This window comes from Crocuta crocuta, unplaced genomic scaffold (assembly GCF_008692635.1).
Source record: "Crocuta crocuta isolate KB4526 unplaced genomic scaffold, BGI_CrCroc_1.0 scaffold72, whole genome shotgun sequence".
Classification (NCBI taxonomy): Eukaryota; Metazoa; Chordata; class Mammalia; order Carnivora; family Hyaenidae; genus Crocuta; species Crocuta crocuta.
In genome coordinates, this window is record NW_027529427.1 from 9,409,998 (window position 1) to 9,434,877 (window position 24,880).

Below are 24,880 nucleotides of genomic sequence, written 5' to 3' on the forward strand. Positions count from 1 at the left end.
GTGGGAGAGGGGCAAAAGGAGAGAGAATCCTCAGCAGGCTCCATGCTCAGCACGGAGCCTGACGTGCGGCTTGATCCCACAAACCTGTGATCGTGACCTGAATTGAAATCAAGAGTCAAATGCTAACTGACTGAGCCACCCACGTGCTCCTATTTTTTAATTTATTTTAATGATTTTATTTTTATTTGGATTAATCTCTACAGCCAATGTGTGGCTTGAACTCACAACCTTGAAATCGAGAGTCTCATGCTGTACCGACTGAGCTAGCCAGGTGCCCTTGTGTTGTATTTAAAAAAAAAAATTTTTTTTTGTTTTATTTATTTTTGAGAGAGAGAGACAGCATGAGCAGGGGAGGGTCAGAGAGAGAGGGAGATACAGAATCTGATACAGGCTCCAGGCTCTGAGCTAGCTTTCAGCACAGAGCCAACATGGGGCTTGAACCCACGAACCGTGAGATCATGACCTGAGCCGAAGTCGGACACTTAACCAACTGAGCCACCCAGAGTTGTATACAACACCCTGTGTTGTATTTTAAACAAACCATGCTTGGGGCACCTGAGTGGCTCAGTTGGTTAAGCATCCAACTTTGGCTCAGGTCACAATTTCATGGCTCTTGGGTTCGAGCCCCATGTCAGGCTCTGTGCTCCCATCTCAGAGCCTGGAGCCTGCTTCAGATTCTGTGTCTCCCCCACTCTCTATCCCTCCCCCACTTGTACTCTGTCTCTCTCTCAAAAATAAATAAACTTAAAAAATAAAAAATAGGGGCGCATGGGTGGCTCAGTTGGTTGGGCGTCCGACTTTGGCTCAGGTCATGATCTCACAGCTTGTGGGTTTGAGCCCCACGTTGGGATCTGTGCTGACAGCTCAGAGCCTGGAGCCTGCTTCAGATTCTGTGTCTCCCTCTCTCTCTGACCCTCCTCTGCTCAGGCNGCAATGGTAGATTCTTATGATAGTGATTACTAATGTTCACCCGTATCTTATTCTTCTCTTCTTGATGGGCCCATGGAAAACTTGCATTTAGGCAGAGCCATATGGACTAGTCCTAGCCAATGAAATTTGAGTGGTGTGATTTGTGTCACTCTAGGCTGTGGCATTTAATAACTAGTTTGCTTTTCTCTCTTGCTCTGTGGGGTGTGTGTGGATGTAGGAGGGATCATATGTTCCAAATGGCATTGTTACAGTAGGGCAGAGCCACCAGCAGCAGTAAGGGTTGCTAAGTGACTATATGGAGCAGGTCTTCCAGTTCCTTAAGTTAGATATGTAACATGAGGGAGAAATGGACTTTTGAGTTAAGTTGCTGAAATTTCTGGCTTCATTTATTACATAGCATAGACTAGCCTGTCCTAATTAACATGTTTCCCAGATATACATATTAGGGTAACCAAGTGTCCAGTTTGCCCGGGAAAACCGGGCAGGTGCTGGACTAACTGGGACCCTAATACATAAACACTTCCCCACCTATTCAAATTCCGCTTGTTTATGTTATTTCTCATTTTTTAAAAATTTATTTTTATTAAATTTTTTTTTTAATTTGAGAGAGAGAGAGTGTGCAAGTGAGGGAAAGGGTCAGTGAGAAAGAAGAGATTCTTTTAAAGTTTTTTTTTTAAATGTTTTATTTATTTCTGAGAGAGACACACACATGGCATGAGCAGGGGAGGGTCAGAGAGAGAGGGAGATACAGAATCTGAAATAGGCTCCAGGCTCTGAGCTGGCTGTCAGAGCTTGACGTGGGGCTCGAACCCACGAACCTCGAGATAATGACCTGAGCCAAAGTCAGACGCTTAACCAACTGAGCCACCCAGGAGCCCCAAGAGAGAAGAGATTCTTAAGCAGGCTCCATGCTGAGTGTTGGATTAACACAGGGCTGTATCTTGGGATCATGATCTGAACTGAAATCAAGAGTCGGATGCTCAACCGATTGAGCCACACAAGTGCCCCTGTTTCTCAATTGTAACAGATTCCATACTCAACAAAACCAGGATTTTTCACCTCCTGTGGTTTATCAAATTTGTAAGGACCCTATGCCTGTATTGGTCAGTTTCTTTCATGCATGAGTATAGAAGTTTTTTCCACCTGAGCACTGTAGGATTTGAGTTTACCTGCTTTACTGATTTTGTTTCGTGTTGTTTTTGAAACTTAGTTGTTATCATTGTACTGTTTTCTTGTAAGCTTGAGTACAGAGTATTTATACTTAAATACAAAAGTGTTCAGGCTAACTTCTTAGAGGGAAAAGTTAGGTTCTTATTGCTGCTTTGCTATCCTGTTATCTAAAATGTGATGTAGAGTGTATTCGCATGCTATTATCCGTAGGGTCTGCTGTAGCATTCATTGATGTAATGTGGGTAGGGTAGGGTTTGGTTTCAAGTTCATAAAGCAGTAAGGGTGAGAAGAAGCTAAGTGAAGTGACCCAATTCATGACCCAAGATTTCTGTTACATTGAACATTTTTCATTTTTTCCCCCCGAGTATTGTGCTGGTTATAGACTTTTCCATAAATAGTTAACTCTACACTTTTCCAGAACTAGCTAACTCTTCCAGTGTTAATTTATGCTGAATATAATCAACCCTGTTCTGGATTATGTATTCTGACTAGTAGAAGTCCTTTTGACTTGCGTATTTGATATCAAATAATAGCTTCTGTTATGGACAATTTTGTGTTTATTCTTATAGAGAACTTTGATGCTGACGTAATTAATATGGATTTACTAATAAGACATTTTTTTCTTAGGTTAAAAAGGAGAGAGTAAGTTCCTGTCTGTTAATTAGTAATGTGACTATCAAATACATGTAGTTGCGATACTGGTTTGGTATTCACTCAACCATTAAACAGTAACTTCCCATTTTCCCCCTCTTCCCTTCCGCCCCAGGCAACCACTATTCTACTTTATGTCTCTATGAATTTAACTATTCTAGACACCTCATTTGAGTGCAATCAAACAACATTTGTCTTTTTGTGTCTGACTTATTTCACTTAGCATAATGTCTTCAGGGTTCATCCATGCTGTTGCATGTGTCAGAATTTCCTTCCTTTTATTTTTAAGTAATCTGTACACTCCACCTGGGGCTTGAACTCATGACCCTGAGATCAAGAGTCGTATGTTCTACTGACTGAGCCAGCAGGCCCCCCTCATTCCTTCTCTTTTTTTTTTTTTTTTTTGAAAAATGTTTTATTTTTTTACTTTGTATTTTTTTTAATTTTCTTAATGTTTTATTTATTTCTGAGAGAGACAGCATGAGCAGGTGAGGGTCAGAGAGAGAGGGAGACACAGAATCTGAAACAGCCTCCAGGCTCTGAGCTGGCTGTCAGCACAGAGCCCGACGCGGGGCTCGAACCCACGAACCATGAGATCATGACCTGAGCTGAAGTCGGATGCTCAACTGACTGAGCCACCCAGGCACCTCTCGTAAAACTTTTTAAACCTTTAAAATTTTATTTTCGGGGCACCTGGGTGGCTTAGTCGGTTAAGCGTCCGACGTTCGCTTAGGTCATGATCTCGCGTCGCGGTTCATGGGTTCGAGCACCGCGTCGGGCTCTGTGCTGACTGCCACCTCAGAGCCTGGAGCCTATTTCAGAGTCTGTGTCGCCCTCTCTCTCTGACCCCTCCCCTGCTCACGCTGTCTCTCTCTCTCTCTCTCCTAGAAATAAAATAAAAATATTAAAAAAAAATTTTATTTTCATCTTTACTTTTTAGAGAAGGAGAGTGCATGAGCAGGGGAGAGGGGCAGAAGGAAAGAAAGAATCTTAAATGGGCTACATGCTCCCTATGGAGCCCGACATGGGGCTTGATTCTATGACCCTGGGATGATAACATGAGCTGAAATCAGGAGTCAGACACTCTACCACCCAGGCGCCCTCTGTTCCTTTTTTTAAAAAGTGGAATAATAATATTCTAATGTATGCATATAGCATATTTTGCTTTTGCATTCATCTGTTGATGGACATTTGGGTTATTTCTCCCATTTGGCTCTTGTGAATAATGCTGCTATCAACATTGGTGTTATGAATATCTGTTTGAGTCTCTGCTTTCAGGTTTGTTTGTTTTTTTTTTTTTGGTATATGCTCAGGTATAGATCTGCTGGATCACATGTTTAATTTTTTGAGGAACTGCTTTACTTTTTTCCTGCTTACAGTAGCTGCATCATTTTATATTCCCATCAGTAATACACAGGGGTTCCAATTTCTCTATTATATCCTCACCAATACTGTTGTTTTCTGGGGTTTTCTTGTTTTTGTTTTTGTTTTGTATTATAAAAATAGCCATCCTAATGCATGTAAAGTGTGGCATCTCATTGTGGTAGCTTATTTCTTTTATAGTTGAATAATATTCTATTGTATGGATGTACTATAGCTTATTTCTCCATTCACCTATTGAAGAACATCTTGATTGCTTCCAAAATTTGACAATTATAAATCTGTTTTAAACATTCATGTGCAAGTTAGTGTAGATGTAAGTTTTCATCTCATTTGGGTAAATACCAAAGAGCATGATTGCTGGATCATATGATAAGAGTATGCTTAGTTTTGTAACAAACTACTAAGGTGTCTTCCACAGTGGTTGTATCATTTTACATTTCTACCAGCAATGTATGGAGGTTCCACTTTCTAAATTCTACATCTTTGCCAAACTTGCTATTATTGCTATTTTTTAAAATGTTATTTTTTAATTTATTTGAGAGACACAGAATATGTGGGGGAAAGGGAGGGAGGGGGAGAGAGAGAGAGAGAGAGAGAAAATCTAAGCAGGCTCCATGCTCAGCACAGATTCTGATGCAGGGTTCGATCCCATAATCCTGGATCATGACCTAAACAAAATCAAGAGTCGGATGCTTAACAGACTAATCCACTCAGGTGCCCCTTTCATTTTTTGATTCTAGCTACCCTAGTGGATATGCAGTGATATCTCACTATGGTTTTATTTTACTTTTTTTTTTTAAGTTTATTTATTTATTTTGAGAGAGAAAGACAGAAACAGAGGGGGAGAGAGAGAATCCCAAACAGAGTCTGCACTGTCAGTACAGAGCCCAATGTGGGGCTCAAACTCATGAACTATTGACATCATGACAAGAGCTAAAATCAAGAGTCAGATGCTTAACTGACTGAGCCACCCAGGTGTCCCTCACTATGGTTTTAATTTGCATTTCCCTAATTGTTAATGAAGTTGAATGTCTTTTCATGTGTTTATTGGTCATTTCTATATCTTTAGAGAAAAGTCTATTAATTAATCCTTTTACCATTTTTTGATGGGTTATTTATCTCTCTGTTGTTGAGTTGTAAGAATTCTATATATATTTTAGATACCAGACCTTTATCAGATACATGATTTCCAGATATTTTCTTCCATTCTGTAGTTTGTATTGATAGTGTACTTTTTTGTAATATTTATTTTTAAAAAGACCATGCATGTGCATGAATGGGGGATGGGCAGGGAGAGAGAGAATCCCAAGCAGGCTTCACACTCAGCATGGATCCCCCCATGGGGTCGACCCCATGACTCTGAGATCATGACCTGAGCTGAAATCAAGAGTTGGACACTTAACCAACGGGCCTACCTAGGCACTGTGGAGTGTACTTTGATATACAAAAGTATATAATTTTATGAAGTCCAGTTTATCCGTGTTTTCTTTGATATGTTTTTGGTGTCATATCTAAGAAATCATTACTTAATCCAGGGTCATGCACATTTTTACCTATGTTTCCTTTCAAGAGTTTTATAGTTTGGGGCACCTGCGTGGCTCAGTTGATTAAGCGTCGTTTACCTCACGACCGTGGGGTCAAGACCATGACCTGTGGTGAAGTCTGACATTTAATCGACTGAGCTACCCAGGTGCCCCTGAAGTTTTTTTTGTTTTTTTTTAATGTTTATTTATATTTGAGAGAGAGAGATTTCCGGGGAAGGACAGAGAGAGAGGGAGATAGACAGACTCTACTGTCAGTGAAGAGCCCAGTGCGGGGCTCAAACCCAGAAACTGTGAGATCATGACCAAAGTCGGATGCTCAAATGTCGACTGACCCACCCAGGCACCCGATAGTTTTATCTTTTAAATTTAGATCTTTGATGGGTGCCTGGCTGGCTCGGTTTGTGGAGGGTGTGACTCTTGGTCTTCCGGTTATGGGTTTGAGTCTTATGTGGGGTTTAGAGACTACTTTAAAAAATTTTTTTAATTTAAAAAATTTAAATTTTTGATCCATTTTGAATTAATTTTTGTATTTGCTAAGTAGGGGTAGAGATTCATTATTTTGCATGGGAATATCAGTTTTTCCAGCACTATTTGTTGAAAAGGCTCTTCTTTCTCCCGTTGAATGCTCTTTGTACCCTTTTCAAAAATCGGTTGACCTTAAATATATGTATTTATTTCTGGCCCCTTAATTAGGTTCCATTGCTCTATTTGTCTGTCCTTATTCCATAACCACACTTATCTTGATTATTGTAGCTTTATAGTAAGTTTTGAAATTGTGAAGTTTGAGTCCTCCAACTTCATTCTTCTTTTTCAAAATTGCTTGGACTATTTTGTGTCTCTTGTAATTCTCTGAATTTTAGGATTGTCTTGTCCATTTCTGGAAAAAGGGTAGTTGGGAATTTGTTTTTTTTAAGATTTTATTTTTAAATTATCTCTATACCCCAAGTGGGGCTCAGACTTACAACCTCCACGTCGAGTCACATGCTGTACTGACTGAGCCTCCCAGGCACCCCACTGTTGGAATTTTGATAGGGACTGCATTGAATCTGTAGATCAATTTGGAGACTCTTGCCATCTCAAATCCACCCTTAAGACAGATTCGTATAACCCCATCCCAAATTTTGACTCACAGTTCATTATTTCTGGAGATTGTGTACTCTTTCATTCTTTTCTCAGCTTTTCTATCACGAACAGATATTTGATCCTGAAACCAGACTTTGAGTGGGTGCATGGTGAATTTCCCCTGCATTCTTCTTCAGATCTGTCCTCTCTCAAATCTGTCTCCCAGTGTGCAGGATACCTGGGGGTGTGGGAACACTAGAGCTGAAAACTACCATTGTGACTGACTATTTTGTACTTTTATTTTCTTTAAATATTCGTAATTGAAGTATTTTTATTTTGTGTGGAATGAGTCAGCATGAAAGTAGGTACCTTGGATATCTGCAGTTAAGATAGGTCTCTTGGATGACCCAGTTGAGGAAGTTCACTTAATCCAACTTAAGGAAGCCTACGTCGTTTGCATACTGATGTAAACGCTGGGGCACATATTGAGGCCGTATTTCTGGATCAGACCATGTGGGTTGAGCAGATGCGGCAGGAATAAGAACCTGACCAGATTTCCTTGATGGCTCCAGTAGAGCTGCTGGTGACCCATCTTACTCTCTCAGATGTAGTGAGACAAAAGTTTGTTTTGTGCTTTTAAAAATCTGTCTAGTATGGTATCATTTGGGGTAAATGAATAAATAATTGAATCATTATGATTATACGGGGTTTTTTAGAGCAGTATTTGTTAAGACTAATTGCCTGAATGCTTATGAGAAAAAGATCATGGGTATGCCTGGCTGGCTCAGTCGGTAGAGCATGCGACTCTTGATCTTGGGGTTTTAAGTTCTGGCCCCACATTAGATGTGGTGATTACTTTAAAAAATAATAATAATAATAAAATAAAAGGTCTTGAGTGCCTGGGTGGCTCAGTCAGTTAAGCATCCAGCTCTTGATTTCGGCTCAGGTTATGATCTCACATTTTGTGGGTTCGAGCCCTGCATTGGGCTCTGCCTTGACAGCACGGAGCCTGCTTGGAGTTCTCTCTTTCTGCCTTGTTCCCGGCACAGAAGCACTCTCNNNNAAAAAAAAAAAAAAATAAACAAAAAAAAAAAAAAAAAAAGAAATTTAAATTTAATTTTTAAAGTTTGGTTTTTTTTTAACTTATTTTGAGATACAGTGTGTGAGTAGGAGGGGAAAGAGAAAGAGAGAATGAGAGCCCCAAGCGGGTTCTGCACTGTCAACACAGAGCCCAATGTGGGGCTCAAACTCACAAACCTTGAAATCATGACCTGAGCTTAAGTTGGACACTTAACTGACTGAGCCACCCAGGTGCCACTCCGCNTAAAAAAATTTTAATGTTTATTTTAAGAGAGTGAGAGCACGATTGAGGTGGGAGTGCAGAGAGAGAGGTAGACACAGAATCTGAAGCAGGCTCCAGGCTCTGAGGTATCAGCACAGAGCCTGATGTGGGGGTTGAATTCACACACTGTGAGATCATGACCTGAGCCGAAGTGAGACCCTTAACCGACTGAGCCACCTGGGTGCTCCCTACAAAAAGTCTTTAAAAAGAAAATCATGGGCCCTAACCCCAGACCTACCAGATGCTCCCACGATGGGGCTTGGGAATCTGTATTTTTAATTCACTCAGTAATTCACTCAGTAATTTTAATGTGTGTCCAGTTTGGGGACCCATAGATTTAGAAAATATTTTGCTCTACTCAAATAACTCTTCTAAACTTGTTGATCTGATACTTTAAAAGCCCTGAGTGTATTGCAGTGCTGGAATATGATGATTGCTGACTCACTTGACTCTTCTTTTGACACTGAGGTGGGTGGGATTTGGTGGGCTAAAGTCTGTTTATCTTTGAAATATTTTTCTCTGGGTTTGTAGTGGAGGATTTATGCTGCATTGGTGCTACTGCATAGCTCTCTGCTTTTGAAAGTCTGGGTTGGGGGGGGTTGATTAAATGAAAATCACTGAATCTGTCTGTGTCTTTGGTTAGCTAAATAAATAGCCCTTTGTATCCTGACAGCAGTAGACTTTTTCTGGTTTAGGTTTTCCACATGGCTTATTATCAAGTATGACAACTTGTCGTGTGTAATCAGCATCACATTAGTCTCATGAGAATAGACACTCTTTTAATCAGCTGCTTTTCTTTAATCTGGCAGGTGAGGCATGTGGTAACTAAGACATTACTGTCATTTACTTTGTGGCATGGTAGTAGTTTTAGGTGGTGGTGTGATTGGGTATGTGGGTGTGTATATGTTTTAGGTATGTAGATTTTCCAAAAGGAGGCAAATGGAAGATAAAACATTCATGTATTCTTTATTTTTCATGGTACATAAAAATTTATCATGTTTTAGAATTCAGTAATAATTTTACTTGTCAGAAGATCTACTTTCTTAAAGATTTTTGTTTTTAAGTAATCTCTACCCTCAACATGGGGCCTGAACTCACAACCCTGAGATCAGAAGTCGTGCTCTATGGACTGAGCTAGCCAGGCATCCCCAAACTTGCTAATGTTGTTTTTATATGGTTTATTTTATGGCAAATCTTTTCAATTTCTCTAAGTCCCATATTCATGTAATGAGGGGGATAGATTAGATGGTCTTTATTTTACAGAGCCTTTCAAATATAAAATAATTCAGGCATTGACTATAACTCTTCATAAACATGGAGATAATAGTTGTGGTCTTATTATTTTTTTAAGTTTATTTACTTATTTTGAGAGAGAGAGAAGAAAGCATGAGAACACACAAGTTGGGGAGGGCAGAGAAGGGAGAGAGAGCATCCCAAGCTGGCTCCATGCTATCAGTGCAGAGCCCATCGTAGGACTCGAGCCCATGAACTGTGAGATCACAACTTGAGCTGAAATCAACAGTTAGATGCTTAACTGACAGCCACCCCAGGCACCCTGAGGTCTTATTCTTCCCATTCCTCTTTCATAATATTGTCGGTCATAATTCCATCACCATAAATAAATGGGTCTATACTCTTATTGACTTACATAAAATGACTTTCAAAAAATATTTTTAATGTTTATTTACTTTTTTTTTTNGAGGGTCAGAGAGAGAGGGAGTCACAGACTGAAACAGGCTCCAGGCTCTGAGCTGGCAGTCAGCACAGAGCCCGATGCGGGGCTCGAACCCACGAACCGCGAGATCATGACCTAAGCAAAAGTCGGACGCTTAACCGACTAAGCCACCCAGGCGCCCCAATGTTTATTTACTTTTGAGAGAGTTAGAGTGCAAGTCGGAGAGGGGTGGGCGGGGGTGGGGAGATAGAGAATCCAAAGCAGGTTCTAGGCTCTGAGCTGTCAGTACAGAGCCCAGTGAGGGGGGAGGGAGAGCTTTGAACCCATAAACTGTGAGATGACTTGAGCTGAAGTTGGATGCTTAACTGACTGAGCAACCCAGGCAACCCAAAACAACTTGTCATTTTATTTCTCTTTTGTCATTTGAGCTAGGCTTAAAATATACTGATAACTTTTTAAATTCCTGTGATTTATTTATTTATTTTTAAGTTTTTATTTATTTATTTTGAAGACAGAGCAGGGTATGGGCAGAGACAGGGAAAAGGAGAGAATCCCCATGCAGGGCTTGATCCCACAACTGTTAGATCATGACCTGAACTGAAAGCAAGAGTTGGACACTTAACCAGCTGAGCCACCCAGGTGCCCTAAATTTCTATAATTTATAAATAACTTTAATTTTGTTTTTTTCTCTTTTTTTGAATAAAGATGATTTATTTTGAGACAGAGAACATGAGCAGGGGAGGGGCGGAGAGAGAGGGAGAGAGAATCCCAAGCAGGCTCCACATTGTCAGCACAGAGCCTGACGCGAGGCTTGATTTCATGAACTGTGAGACCATGACCTGAGCCGAAATCAGGAGTTGGATGCTTAACCAACTGAGCTACCTATGCGCCACTTGTTTTGTTTTTTCTTAAGTATCCTCTCTCCCCAACAATGTTATCATTTATACATATACATCATAATCATTTGTGTCTTTATTATAGTAATAGTGATAGCTATCACTCTCAACTATTTGAGCACTTTTTCACTTTTAGTTATATATTTATTTAAAGAACTATTGTAACTTAAAAATTTTTTTTTGTTAATATTTATTTTTCAGTGAGAGAAGCAGGCAGAGTCTGAGCAGGGCAGGGGCAGAGAGAGAGAGAGAGAGACACAGAAACCAAAGTAGGCTTCAGGCTCCGAGCTGTCAGGCAATGAACCCACAAACTGTGAGATCATGACCTGAACCAAAGTCAGATGCTTAACCAACTGACTCACCCAGGTGCCCCTATTATAACTTTTTATTAAATGTTGAGAGCTTGCTGAGCACTAGACATTTTGCACACAGCATTTTTATTTTTTTTTTTAATGTTTTATTTATTTCTAGGAGAGAGAGAGAGAGACAGCGTGAGCAGGGGAGGGTCAGAGAGAGAGGGAGTCACAGACTCTGAAACAGGCTCCAGGCTCTGAGCTGGCAGTCAGCACAGAGCCCGACGCGGGGCTCGAACCCACGAACTGCAAGATCATGACCTAAGCAAAAGTCGGGCACTTAACCAACTAAGCCACCCAGGCGCCCCTGCACACAGCATTTTTAAAAAGAGTTTATATTTAGGGAGAGAGCCCACGTAAGCAGGGAAGGGGCAGAGAGAGAGAAGCCCAAGCAGACTCCATGCTCTGTCGGTGCAGAGTCCAACTTAGGTCTTGATCCCATGAACTGTCATAACCTGAGCCAAGATCAAGAGTCAGACACTGAACTGACTGAGCCACCCAGGTGCCCCTTTTTGAGTACTTTTTAGTCCTTGCTTGACACAAATCTATGCCTAGGGGAGTATCTCAAATAGTTTGTAATGTGGTCAGAATGATAATAAACTATAAACTCATTGATCAGTATAAGACAGTATGTACTTAAGTGTTAAAATATGTGGCACAAACAGAACTATGTAAAGTGTTCAGATGTGAGCGATACAGTAGTAATAGGTGAACAAGATGTTGTAGAGAAGTACAGAGGCTTAAGTTGGTCCTTGAAGGGTTGACAGAATTTGAGTAATCAGGAAGAAGGATAGTCTGGGTTAGGTAAAAATGTAGCATAATATGTCTTTTTTTTAGTGAAGAAATTATCAGTGAGTGCATACTGAATAGGAATAGGAATAAATTTTTTTAATGTTTATTTATTTTGAGAGAGAGAGAGCTGGGGAGGGGAAGAGAGAGGGAGAGAGAAAATCCCAAACAGGCTCTGTGTTATCAGCACAGATAACATAAATGGCAAATCCATCTGTTTCTAAAACTTGTCAATGGTAGAAAACAGTGATAGAAACAATTGAAAATGTACTAGAAATATGTCTATAAATATATTCTGAATGAGAGTTGTGGGGTGTCATATTTGTGTTCAGTGCTTTCTATGAAATGATGAGGCTCTGCTTCAGATACCTGAGGCAGGAGAAATTAGTAAATTGTAAAGCATCTGGTTTGATTTTTCTCCTTCAGAGCTCTTCCCCTTTGTTCTCCATTCTATGCCACAGACCAAGACCTTCTTTTCCTTTTACTATATGATAATAGCGTGTAGCCAGTACTTTTGGTATTTTCATAGTTTTCCTAAGTTGGAGGATTTAAATCTTTGGAGGATAATAGGCTTTCTTTTAGGCTGTAGTTTGCATGAAGATGTGAAGATAAGGGACCATGAATATCAGTGTTAGAAGACATTTATCACTTACCTAGACAACTTTTTAGGTTTCCTTTTCTGTTATTATGTCAAAAAGATTTCTGAGATATCTCCTTCCTAGCTTCTTAACTAGAAGATGAGGACACAGCCCAGATTAATGATTTTATATTCACACTGACCTGAGTTCAATTAACAGCTCCTCCATCATGGTGGTCTAACCTACCCAACCCTCAACTGTATCATCTTTTTTTTTTTTTTTAATTTTTTTTAATGTTTTATTTATTTCTAGGAGAGAGAGAGAGAGAGGCAGCGTTAGCAGGGGAGGGTCAGAGAGAGAGGGAGTCACAGACTCTGAAACAGGCTCCGGGCTCTGAGCTGGCAGTCAGCACAGAGCCCGACGCGGGGCTCGAACCCACGAACCGCGAGATCATGACCTAAGCGAAAGTCGGACGCTTAACCGACTAAGCCACCCAGGCGCCCCACAACTGTATCATCTTTAAGAATCTTCTAGCACAACTTGTGGGGATGAGCACTGGGTGTTATATGGAAACCAACTTGACAATAAACTATTTGTAAAAAAAAAAAAAAAAAGACTCTTCTAGCCCAGTAGCCTTGATAATGACTTTTGATTTGTATTTTCTGAGTTAAATAATTAAAATACTACCCATATTCTAACGGCTTCCCTCTCTCTCTTGTAGCTTCACAATCTCTGGATCAAGAAGTTTTATTAAAAATTAAAACTGAAATTGAAGAAGAGCTAGAATCCCTGGACAAGGAAATTTCTGAAGGTCTGTTTATTCTTATTTTCCTAGTTAATTAGGAGACTCAGTTTGGTGTGGTTTACTGTTGGTTTGATAGTTTACAGCAGAGCATTCTAAACGTTGCAGAATTGAATTGGAATAGAATTATAAGGGTGAAACTAGAAGGTATCGTGTTTCTTTCCTGGAGGATAGGTTTATAAATGTTTCCAAACGATACCTGACAGCCTTTTCTGTTGTTAAGCAGTGGATTCAACAGTCATTTTAAGGTACTTTCCATTTAATCTGGTTTGATTTGTATTCAGTATTTTTATAATTAATAATAACATTAAAAGGGGAAATGTAAGTAAGTTGCTTCTGTGTTGCTTCTAAGTTGCTTCTAAGTAAGTTGCACCTATGTATGCTATAGATAGTTGTAATAGTAATGTATATGTAATATGTAGCCACATATTTTGTACTTAATATTATACCATGAACTTTAAAAATGGTCATTCCAGGCACCTGGCTGGCTTAGTTGGTAGAGCATTTGACTCTTGATCTAAGGGTTCTGAGTTCAAGCCCCATCTTGGGTATAGAGCTTACTGAAAAAAATAATAATAATAAAATAAAATACTTTAAAAGCCAGTTATTCTACTAATTGCATGAAATTCCATACAGTGAACGAATATTTAGCTAATCATTTCCTCACAATTGAGGGAACATTTGGGTTTTTTCTTAATTTGCCTTCCATGATTAACTGCATTGAACATCTTGCCCAATGATTTTTTTGTACAGTTTATATTAAGTTTACCCATATATTTAAATTTACCCATTTAAAATGTATAGTTCAGGGGTGCCTGGCTGGCTCAGTTGGTAGAGCAGGTGATTCTTGATCTTGGAGTTGTGAGTTTGAGCCCCATGTCGAATATAGAGATTACTTTAAAAAAAAAATCTTTTAAAAAAATAAAATTGGGGCAACTGGGTGGCTCAGTTGGTTGAGTGTCTGACTTTGGCTCAGGTCATGATCTCACAGATCCTGAGTTTAGGCCCCACATGGGGCTCTGTGCTGACGGTGTGGACCCTGAAGCCTGCTTCGGATTCTGTGTCTCCCTCTCTCTCTGCCCCTCACCTGTTCACTCTTTGTTTCTTAAACATTAAAAAAAAAATTTTAAACCTTAAAAAAGAGTACAGTTCAATGGTTTTTAGTATATTCACAGAATTGTGTAATCATCACCACAATCTAAATTTAGAACATTTTTAACATCCCCAAAAGAAACACTGTACCTATTAGTGGTCACTTCCCACTCTACTCTCATCAGTCCTTGCCTTCATCCCTGCCCATGGCAAGCACTAATTTGCTTTCTGTCTCTTTGTGTTTGCCTATTACGGATATACACATAAATGGAATCACACACTCTGTAGTCTTCTCTGGCTGGCTTGTTTCACTTAGCATAATGTTTTCAAGCCTCATCCGTGTGGTAGCATGTATCAGTACTTCATTCCATTTTACAGTGGAATAATATTCCAGTATTATATACCACATTTTGTTTATCCATTCATCAGTTGATGGACATTTAGGTTGTTTCCATTTTTATCTATTATGTGTAATGCTACTGTGAGTATTCTTGGACAAGTTTTTATGTGGATGTGTGTTACCCAATTTTTAACAAGAAATGTTACTATAAATCATGTTTAGGGGCGCCTGGGTGGCTTAGTCGGTTAAGCGTCCGACTTTCGCTTAGGTCATGATCTCGCGGTTCGTGGGTTCGGGCCCCGCGTCAGGCTCTGTCCTGACTGCCAGCTTGGAGCCTGGAGCCTGTTTCAGTCTGTGACTCCCTCTCTCTCTCTCTGACCCTCCCCTGCTCATTCTGTCTCTCTCTCTCCTAGAAATAAATAAAACATTTAAAAAAATTTTTTAAAAATCATGTTTATAAATCAGTTTCCAGTTAGTTGAGAAGATAAATTTATAAATCAGTTCTCTGTTAGAGAAAGAATATGAATAGAAATTCAAATAGTCCAGAAAACTTTTATTTATTCTGAGAGAGAGAGAGAGAGAGCACAAACAGGGTAGGTCAGAAAGTGGAGAGAGGAGAAAGGAGAGAGAGGGGATAGAGAATCCCAAGCAGGCCCTGGCACTGTCAGCACAGAGCCTGATGTGGGGCTTGAGCACAGGAGCCGCAAGATCATGACTTGACCCAAAAACAGACACTCTACCAACTGAGCCACCCTGGAGCCCCCAGATATTCCAGAAACTTAATTTTAATCTTCTGTTTTATTTTCTTTTACCAACATTTTTGAATAAAGTTCCAAAAGAATGTTAAGCCTTTGTCCACTTTCTGGTAACAAGTGCTTATGTTTCCTAAAATGGGCAGAAGGGAGACAGGGGGAAAAAAGCATCAGAGAATTATATGCAGTCACTTACTGATGCCCCATATTATCCTACACTGATTCTTAAAATGGATGCTCTCAAGTTTGCTCACAAAACAGAATTATTGGGAACTTTGCAGTCATTTACATCTTTCATGAAGGCAAGTACTTTGTAAAGAAATATGTACTTTGGTAAATTTTGCAGCCTTCTAGGTGCAAGCCTTAGATTAATACAGTGAATATATTATGGAGGTTATTAGTGACTTTTGGGAATGGGTGATAGCTGCTTGCTTTACTGGGATTTTCTGCCCTGTATCCCATTTGTACCTTTGAGCAACAGTGATTTTGATTGTTCTTCCTTTAGTAGAGCAAAGCAGTATAACATGGAAACAGATGAGAAGCTGGTAGTTTGAGCTGAGGAGAGAGAAGCTGTGATTGCTTCTTTTATGTGCAACTTGTATCACCTTCATAGTTTTAAAATTTATTCACATAGGGGCGCCTGGGTGGCTTAGTCGGTTAAGCGTCCGACTTTCGCTTAGGTCATGATCTCGCGGTTCGTGGGTTCAAGCCCCGCGTCGGGCTCTGTGCTGACTGCCAGCTCAGAGCCTGGAGCCTGTTTCAGTCTGTGACTCCCTCTCTCTCTGACCCTCCCCTGCTCACGCTCTCTCTCTCTCTCTCTCTCCTAGAAATAAAAAAGAAAAAAAAAATTAAAAAATAAAATAAAATAAAATTTATCCACATGGAGGAATATTGAGTTTGAAAGTTCATTTTAACAAGGGAATGAGGGCCACCTGATGGTTCAGTGGAGATTCTCTCTCTCTCTTTTTTCTCTTCTTCTGTCCCTCTCTTCTTGTGTGCACACACTGTCTCTTTCTCTTTCTCTCAAAAAAAAGAAGGGAATGAAAGTTATAGAATTGTCGAATTGCTATATCGTACACCTAAAACTAATATAACACTGTATGTTAACTCCACTGGAATTAAAATAAAAAACTTCGAGAAAAAGAATGAGGGGCACCTCAGTAGCTCAGTTGGTTAAGCTTCCAATTTCAGCTTAAGGCATGATCTCATGGTTCATGAGTTCGAGCCCCACATCAGGCTTTTTACTGTCAGCACAGAGCCTGCTTCAGATTCTCTGTCTCCTTCTCTCTGTCTCTCTACCTCCCCTGTGCTCTTGCTCTCACTGAAAAATAAATAAACATTAAAAATAATAATAAAAAAAGGGATGAAAGTAATTGACTAATCCTGTAAAGTGGAGTAAGCTGATTAGAATTTGGCTTAAGAAGTGCCACATTTTGGGGTGCTTGAGTGGTTCAGTTGGTTAAGTGACTGACTTTTTGGCTCAGGTCATAATGTCATGGTTCATGAGTTCGAGCCCCACATTGGCCTCTAGAGCCCCATGTTGGCCTCTGGAGCCCCACGTCAGGCTCTACACTTACAGTGCGGAGCTTGCTTAGATTCTCTCTCTCTCTCCTCTTTGCCCACCCCTGCCACCTCCATGTACATGCCATGTCTCTCTCTCAAAATAAATAAACTTAGAAAAAAGTGTCACATGTATAATGGTAAAAACAAAATCTTAAAAACAATATACAAAGTGGGATGATAGAGCTAGGATTTGCCTTTCATTTATCATTCTTACATGAAATTGGTATGTAATAACATATTAAGTTGGCTTGTGTATTTTAGCATGTCAGTTTAATCTTTTTGTTCTCCTAAAACTAAGATTTTCTATAAAAATCTTTCCTTTAAAAAAAAAATCTCGAAACTGGGACCTAATAATTAAGTTTTGTGTTCCAGGGAAGATTAATATCCTGTAGTGATTGACCTTTTTTAAACATTTTTTAAATGTTTATTTTTCTTGAGAGAGAGAGAGCATGAGAGAGTGAGCAAGGAGGGGAGGGGCAGAGAGAGAGGGAGAGAGAATCCCAAGCAGGCTCCGTGCTGTCAGCATAGAGCCTGACTCAGGGCTTGATCTCAGAACTGTGAGATTGTGACCTGAGCCGAGATCAAGAGTTGGACCTTTAACTGAGCCACCCAGGTGCTCCCCTGTAGCTTTTGCTATTATGTGTTAAAATAGACTTTTCTTTTATCCTGTCTTCAGCCTTTACCAGCACAGGCTTTGACCGTCATACTTCTCCTGTGTTCAGCCCTGCTAACCCAGAAAGCTCAGTGGAAGACTGCTTGGCTCATCTTGGAGAAAAAGTATCACAGGAAATGAAAGAGCCTCTACAAAAGGCATTGCAAATGCTCCTCAGCCAGTGAGTTACCCTTGCTGAGTGGGAAGGTGGTTCTCTAAGTAGTCTCTGGATCTCTCAGGCAGCACTGGATTGGTTAAGGCTTTGTTTTAGGTGAACGGTTCCCCTTCTCTTTTCTTCATTTTTTCTTTGTTTTGCTTTCCTAAAGCATCTCTGTGTTTTGATTGACAACTTTTACATCAAAGTGGTGATTTAACTGTTCCAACATGTATTTGATCATTTGTGTTTACTTGTCGATCTGTCAGGATTCAACAAGTACTTTAACTGCTTTGTAAATATAAACTATTTCACTTGTCCTGACCACTTTCTACTACCATTCTGTCTAGTGGACAACATAAATATAAGGGTTAGGGTTTTACGCATTGTAATGTGGGGTTAACATCGTATCAGTATTTTAGGTATCCCAAATGTTGCTAAACTTTGGGCTTGTCCATGAACAACCTCCACATTTTTATAGTGGGAACTTCTCTACTAACTATGGTTTTGATTGTTAAAGACAAGAAGCTTCTAGTGAAAGTATATTAAAATAGAACTAAGTCATTTATTGTCAATCTCAAAATTTCTTTTCTTCTAATTCTTGCTGAGAATCATTAAAGAATTGGTATGAATTAGAAAAAATTTGTTTTAATGAAGAATGATATCTAAAACAGGATGAAGACTGGTTTCTTCACTAAAAGAGTCAAAATTCAGATGTCAAAGTACTGTTGTAGTAAGGTAATTCCTTATTTTCATGTAGGCAAATTTTGTATGTTACCATTTGTTAGAAGGAAGCACTTTGTGTTTAAAGAAAACTCAATTTGTTTCTGCATATTCTGGTGACATGAGCAAATGTAAAAATCCAAATTATGTGTAGGACACTGAAATGAAAGTCATGTTTGGATTTTCTTAACTTTATATATAGAAAAGTTTAAAAATAAATGTGAAGAGAAGATTATCGGTGTCAGAAAATAAATAGGAAATTTGGATGGACAGCAATGGCTTTTAGAGTGTCCTGTGGAGCCTTTAGGGGCCCTGAGAAGGTGAGGGATGGGGTCAGTAGGTGGGGCTTGTTAGGCCTTCTTCTGCTAAAGCAGAATAGCTATATTTTCATATATTTTATATATCAAGGGTTCATGTAAGATTTGAAGAAACCTACTGTTTTGCCAAAAACAAAAAAAATTTGTAAAAGCTATTGGGACTGGGAATAAAATAACAGGGTAGTAGAAGGCAAAAAATTATATTTCCACCTTGAATATAAACTATTTGTGGCTTTAAGAAAACCATTTCATTCTATATCTATATTTCCCCATCTATTAATTTCAACTTTACTGGGATAGTATAAGCTCTCTGAAGAATAGTGTTATATAGGTAAAGTATTTTTTTTTTTGGCATTCTTTTCATAATCTATAGGAAATACTGATTATTTCTCACTGCAAAGTAAATTATATTTTAAAATGTATAGTCAGGTGAATACTTGGTGATTTTTTCCCCCCAAACCCTAAATACTGACATAATTATTATTTATTTATTTATTATTTATTTGTTTTTTTAAAGATTTTATTTTTAAGTAATCTCTACACCCTATGTGGAGCTCAAACTCACAGCCCTAAGCTAAAGAGTTGCATGTTCCACTGAGCCAGCCAGGCGCCTCTGACATAATTATTTTTTAAATTGGTACCTCTGGTTGTATATCAGATCTGGCCTCTTTATGAATAAATTTTTTTCAGTAATTTACTTTTGAAAGTTGTTAAGCTTCGTTACTAATACCTTAAAAATAGCTCATTGATGATGAACTAGAAGTATTATACAGGTTGGTGAGAATAATATTTAAGGTAGAAAATACTGCCTACTCCAGTTTTGCTCGGATAGGAAGCTAATCTGGAACTCTTCGTATAGTCAAGCACCAGCATTTTGAGAAGTTTTCCTTCTGCCCCTTTTTCTTCTTTGGTCTGTTCAAATAGCTCATTAGATAGGGCTGATTTTTCAGCTACTTGCTTTTCTATGTATTAAATTTCCTCTGAATATTTTAATCTGCTGGATCTTCTATGTGCATATATGTGTGTACATATAATGATTCAAATCATGTTTCATTCTGAAGGATGCTAGAGTACTTTAGCCTGATAGACAAAATGCCAATAAGGACTCCTGTGACCCACAGCAGCCTCAAACAGTTCAGGAAAGGAAGTGAAGGGAGTAAAGCCTCAGGGAGAATATAGGTAGATAGACTGTATAGTATCTGAAGTTCAAGTCTTAAAACTACCTGGTATTTAGCTCAGGGCTTCTAAAAACTTCTAAGCTTACTTTAATGGTAATGTACTATCAGGAAGGTAGTACATAACATCTTATTAAAGAGGTCATCAATGCATCTTACCTCCTTGCAGCATCACTGTAGTATCGATTTGATATTGACTTGTATAAAAGAATGATACCTGTGTCATCAGAACTATTCTCTGAAGTATGTAGACCAGCACTGTACAATAGATATAATGTAAGTCACGTATATGTAATTTAAAGTTTTCTAGCAACCATATTAAAAATTTAGATTTTTAATATATTTTATTTAACCCAGTATATTCAAAATATTAGCTTTAACAGGCACTCAATAAAAAAATATTAATGAGCTATTTTATATTCTTTTTTCCTTACTAAGTCTTAGAAATCTAGTATGCATATTGCATTTTCAGTACATCCCTAGCCACATTTCAGATGGTCATCAGCCACATGTAGTATCTAGACATTATCATGGCCTGTGTCACAATCCTAATTTAAAATAGGAGTAGTGTGGCCTTTGGACCTGGATCTAGCAATTCTTACATTGCTGCTTGCCAGCTGTGTGGATTTGGGATAGTCTCTTTGCTTTTCTGAGCTTCAATTTCCTAATGTGTAAAATTATAATATATAATATAAAATATAAACATATAAAAATATCAAACCAAACCATAGGCTACCAGTGAGTGGCAGCTGTCATCACTATTAAATATTTATAGGCTGAAGAGCTCACAGACCAGATTCAGAGTAGAAAATGTCTTTGGAATGGATTTCAAAATCCTATAAAACCAAGATTCCTCTCCTTTTTTACGTATATGTTAATATTTTGCCCACAAAAGGTGGGGAGGTAAATTTTATTAAATCTAATATTCAAGATTTTAGATTTAGGTGTTGTATTTGGTTGTTAATTTGTACATGAAACCAACCAAGTCTTACACATAGTACCTAAAGTGCCTTAATAAATTAATGAGTATTATCATCCTTCAGTGATTTTTTTCTTTTTTTTTTGGTATGACTAGAACTTACATGGAAATAATCACAAAGGCTTATCTCTGCCCTCCAGGATTTGATGTCATAAGACTCCAAGTTAAAAATAGAGCTCTATTTACTGGCCTAGTTTATTTCAACTCCTTATATCCTCAATTTGAGAAGTCTTTCAGTGACATGTGTCTTTAATTTTTAAGTGTTTTAAATTTTTTGCCTTTAAAATAAGTTAAAATTGTGCTTTTAATTTTATTAATGAGATCATTTTTGTTACTGTTTGATCTTATTTTAATAACCCAAGTGTTTGTTTATCTCCAACATGGAGATCCTGTTGGATAAGTTTCAAACAATTATTTTAAAAGTGTTATTGCTTATTACTATTTTCCTATGTTGTTAACTGCTTTCCCAAGCTGGTAGCATGCCTCTCAGCCTATAGGGAGTGACTGAAGAGAAATGCATACCAAATGTTAAAGCCACATCTCATACAAAACAATATGTGGAATATATTCTTGGGTACTTTAGCAAAAAGTTCAACAGCAGAATAGTGACTGTATATTTATTCATCTGGAAATTAGACTTTTCCTTCTTTGTGACCCAGACTTTTAAAAAAAAATCTCTACAGGCCAGTGACATATCAGGCATATCGGGAATGTACACTGGAGACTACAGTTCATGCCAGCGGCTGGAATAAGGTATTAACCAAATTATCTTTTCTCTTACAAGATTTTAGTGTGTTGATTAAGTGCAGGAGAAATTGTTAACATCATTAACTGTTGAGCTCATTATTTAATGCATAAATCCAATTGTGTTAAGTGGATGTTTTTGATTAAAGTGGTTTTTTGGTTAATGCTGCAAAATTTTGGTTGGCCCCAAAATACGTGTCCCATAGTGTGCCACTCTTCCTATCTGTTCTCAATTTTCCATCATTTCTTCATTTTTCTATATTGGACGTGACATTTATTTCCAGATGGTTATTTGTTACCCTGTGTGTATGTCTCAGGGTAGAAAAGAATAAGAGCTTCACATGGAGACCACTTCTTCTGGTTTTCTCTTTCCCTTTTGTTTTTGTTCTTCTGGTTTTCTTAAATGAGTAATACCATCTATGTTTTATAATTTACAAGGTATCTCATGTCACATCTCATTGGATCATTACAACCGTCTTCTGCAGAAAGCAGAATGGAATTTTGTTTTTTTATTTTCTTATTTAGTTAGATCAGGTGAGTAATCAGAGAAGAAAGTTAATTGAATTGTTCAGGACCCCTTGACTGGGAAATATTGGAATCAACTCTAGAGCCGAGTTCTCAGATCTTCTGATCCCAGCTTTAGAGTTTTTTCCACTGTACCATAGTACTTATCTGTGATCTCAGAGTGTATTATCCATTTATCACCTGGAAAAGGCAAAAAGTCTAAGGGGATGCAATATAGGAGGGCTTAGCTCAGTATGAGGAAGAACTGTGGCCCTTAGTGATATTGTGCTAGGAATGAGAAAATCAGTAGAATTATTTTTATAAATAGGCATGTCTACTCTGAATTTTTTTAAGTTTTTATTTTATCCAACAATTCCACATATCCATATACATTCCATATATCATCACAACAAGTGCACTCCTTAATCCCCATCACCTATTAAAAATTTTTCTTTAATGTTTATTTATTTTTGAGAGACAGAGCATGAATGGGGGAGGAGCAGAGAGAGAGGGAGACACAGAATCTGAAGGAGGCCCCAGGCTCTGAGCTGACAGCACAGAGCCTGATGCGGGACTCAAACTCATGAACTGTGAGATCATGACCTGAGCTGAAGTTGGATACTTAACCAACTGAGCCACCCAGGTGCCCCTTCCATAACCTATTTAACCCATCACCCCACCCCCGCCCCTCTACTCAGAATTGTTAATCATGTAAGTCCAATTATGTGACCTTGCTACCAAATTGATGTGTATTATTTTTACTCACCTTATAATACAGGCTTTGGAAGCATTATAGCATAATAATTAGCATCATAGGCTACTTGTAATTGGACTTGTTTCAGATATCAGCTTTGTCACAGACTAGATGCATACTTTGGACAGTCCATTAAGCTCTCTAAATCTTACTTTTCTTTTTTTTTAAGTATTATTTATTTAAGTAATCTTTATACCCAACATGGGACTGAAACTTACAACCTCGAGATCAAGAGTTGCTTGCTCTTCTGATTGAGCCAGCCAGGCACCCCTCTAAATCTGAATTTTCATATGCATAAAATGGATCTTATAATACTAACCTTATAAATTTTACTAGATTTAAATGACATGATATAGTTAAATGCTTATTTAGTATATTCCCTGGCACCATAGTAAGGGAGAACTTGTTCTCAAATAGTCACTATTATGGATGGGGTTCCACTATGTTATTTAACTGCAAATAACTTATTTAAAAAGTTTGTTTCATTTCCTTTCTTGGAGTTAAAAAACCCTCTTATTTGGATGTTTGAAATAGATTCATTATATAAATAAAAATGAGCTTGGTTGTGATATATTTCTTAGTATATCAAATAACACATATGTAGGTATCTAATATTACTAGCCTTCTTTCCCTATTCTATGTTATCTTTCTGTCACTTTTGTCTAGTGACTGTTAATCAATTCTTGTATGTCCTCCTCCCCTTGATCCTATGGTTATCCAAAAAAAAAGTCTGAGTAAACCCCAGACTTCACTATTTTGTCTTCACCCATCTGATTTTTCCATTCTCTGCTTCATTTTAGTCCCTCATCTGGACCAAAGGCTAAGGCTGTGGCTTGAATACCTCATGTAAATGAGGCTTGCCAACTAGAGTATTACTTGCTCTGCTGAATCCACTATTACTCTCCTACTAAGTCCTCTAGGGCTGAAAAGAATATGGCTGTCTGATAGGTAAATGAAGCTCAAATGGAACACCCATCAGAGAGAAGAGGGGGAAAAAATGTCCACAGAAGATGCCACTTTAGGGATAAACTGAATATCAGTTCATCTGTATAGGGATTCTAAAAGCATCTTGGTAGAATATTCTTTGTATCAAAAGAATTGGAGGAAAAAAGCTGGTCACAAACCTGTATTAATAGTATGATTTTTCTTTTCATGTTTAACAGTCTTTAATTCAAATGTGAAAGTTTATTACAAGCCATTTATAGAGCTTGGGACTTGTTCTTTTAAAAACAAGAATGGAGGAATGCAACAAAATGATCTTTCCACTTTTTTCTTCAGAAACTTTCAAAGAAAGGATAGATCATAGGACCATAAAGATCCATTTAGTCATACCCACTTTCTCCCCCTACCAAGTAAGTCTTTCACCCATTCCGTAATCTTAATATATATTCCTGAAGGAAGATTTACTGTTAAGCTTGCTTACATAACTATTTAAAAATACTTAGCATCAGCTTGCTTCCTATAATGCCAAATAAATCAAATCATGAAACTAATTTCAATATGCATTTATTCTTTTTAAAACAAGGGGTACTTATTTGTAGAAAGCAATGCTTAGCCTACAGATACATTTCCCAGAAATGGCATATACCATTCAAAGGCCTAGATCCACTCATGCTTTCAAAGTCTAATGTGCATAGAAGCATGAATGGCAAAATTTAAGATCAATATTATAACTTTTTTCTATTCATTTAAAGCATAGTAAAGAAAAAACTGGCACACTTTGGAAATTCAGTGGTATGATAGTATGATTCTTTAAGATAAGAGAGTACATATATAAATGTAGTATATATGGGGCACCTGGGTGGCTCAGTCATTTAAACATCTGACTTTTGGTTTTGGCTTAGGCCGTGATCTCACGGTTTCATGGCTTTGAGTCCCATGTTGGACTCCTCCATGCTGCTGGTGCAGGGCCTGCTTGGAATTCTTGTTCTCTTTCTCTCTCTGCCCCCCCCCCCC

The 24,880-nt window shown here is 38.3% G+C and overlaps 1 protein-coding gene and 1 pseudogene across 11 annotated transcripts in view; one reads left to right on the forward strand and one right to left on the reverse strand.

The window, feature by feature from the left end:
* The window catches only part of BCL2L13 (BCL2 like 13), an 88,777-nt gene that overhangs the window by 19,060 nt on the left and 44,837 nt on the right, over window positions 1–24,880 (forward strand). For 4 of the 11 annotated variants that reach the window (XM_077759263.1, XM_077759274.1, XM_077759264.1 and 1 more), the window contains 3 exons: window positions 13,095–13,184; window positions 17,599–17,755; window positions 21,606–21,675. The exons of 2 other annotated variants lie outside the window; for them this stretch is intronic. In XM_077759263.1, coding sequence (XP_077615389.1) covers window positions 13,095–13,184; window positions 17,599–17,755; window positions 21,606–21,675 — 317 coding nt within the window. Of the gene's footprint in view, window positions 1–13,094; window positions 13,185–17,598; window positions 17,756–21,605; window positions 21,676–24,880 lie in introns of those variants that run through there. 5 more of the 11 variants (XM_077759272.1, XM_077759271.1, XM_077759265.1 and 2 more) reach the window with 4 other exon arrangements.
* On the reverse strand, window positions 7,166–7,332 carry LOC144227562 (small ribosomal subunit protein uS14 pseudogene; annotated as a pseudogene).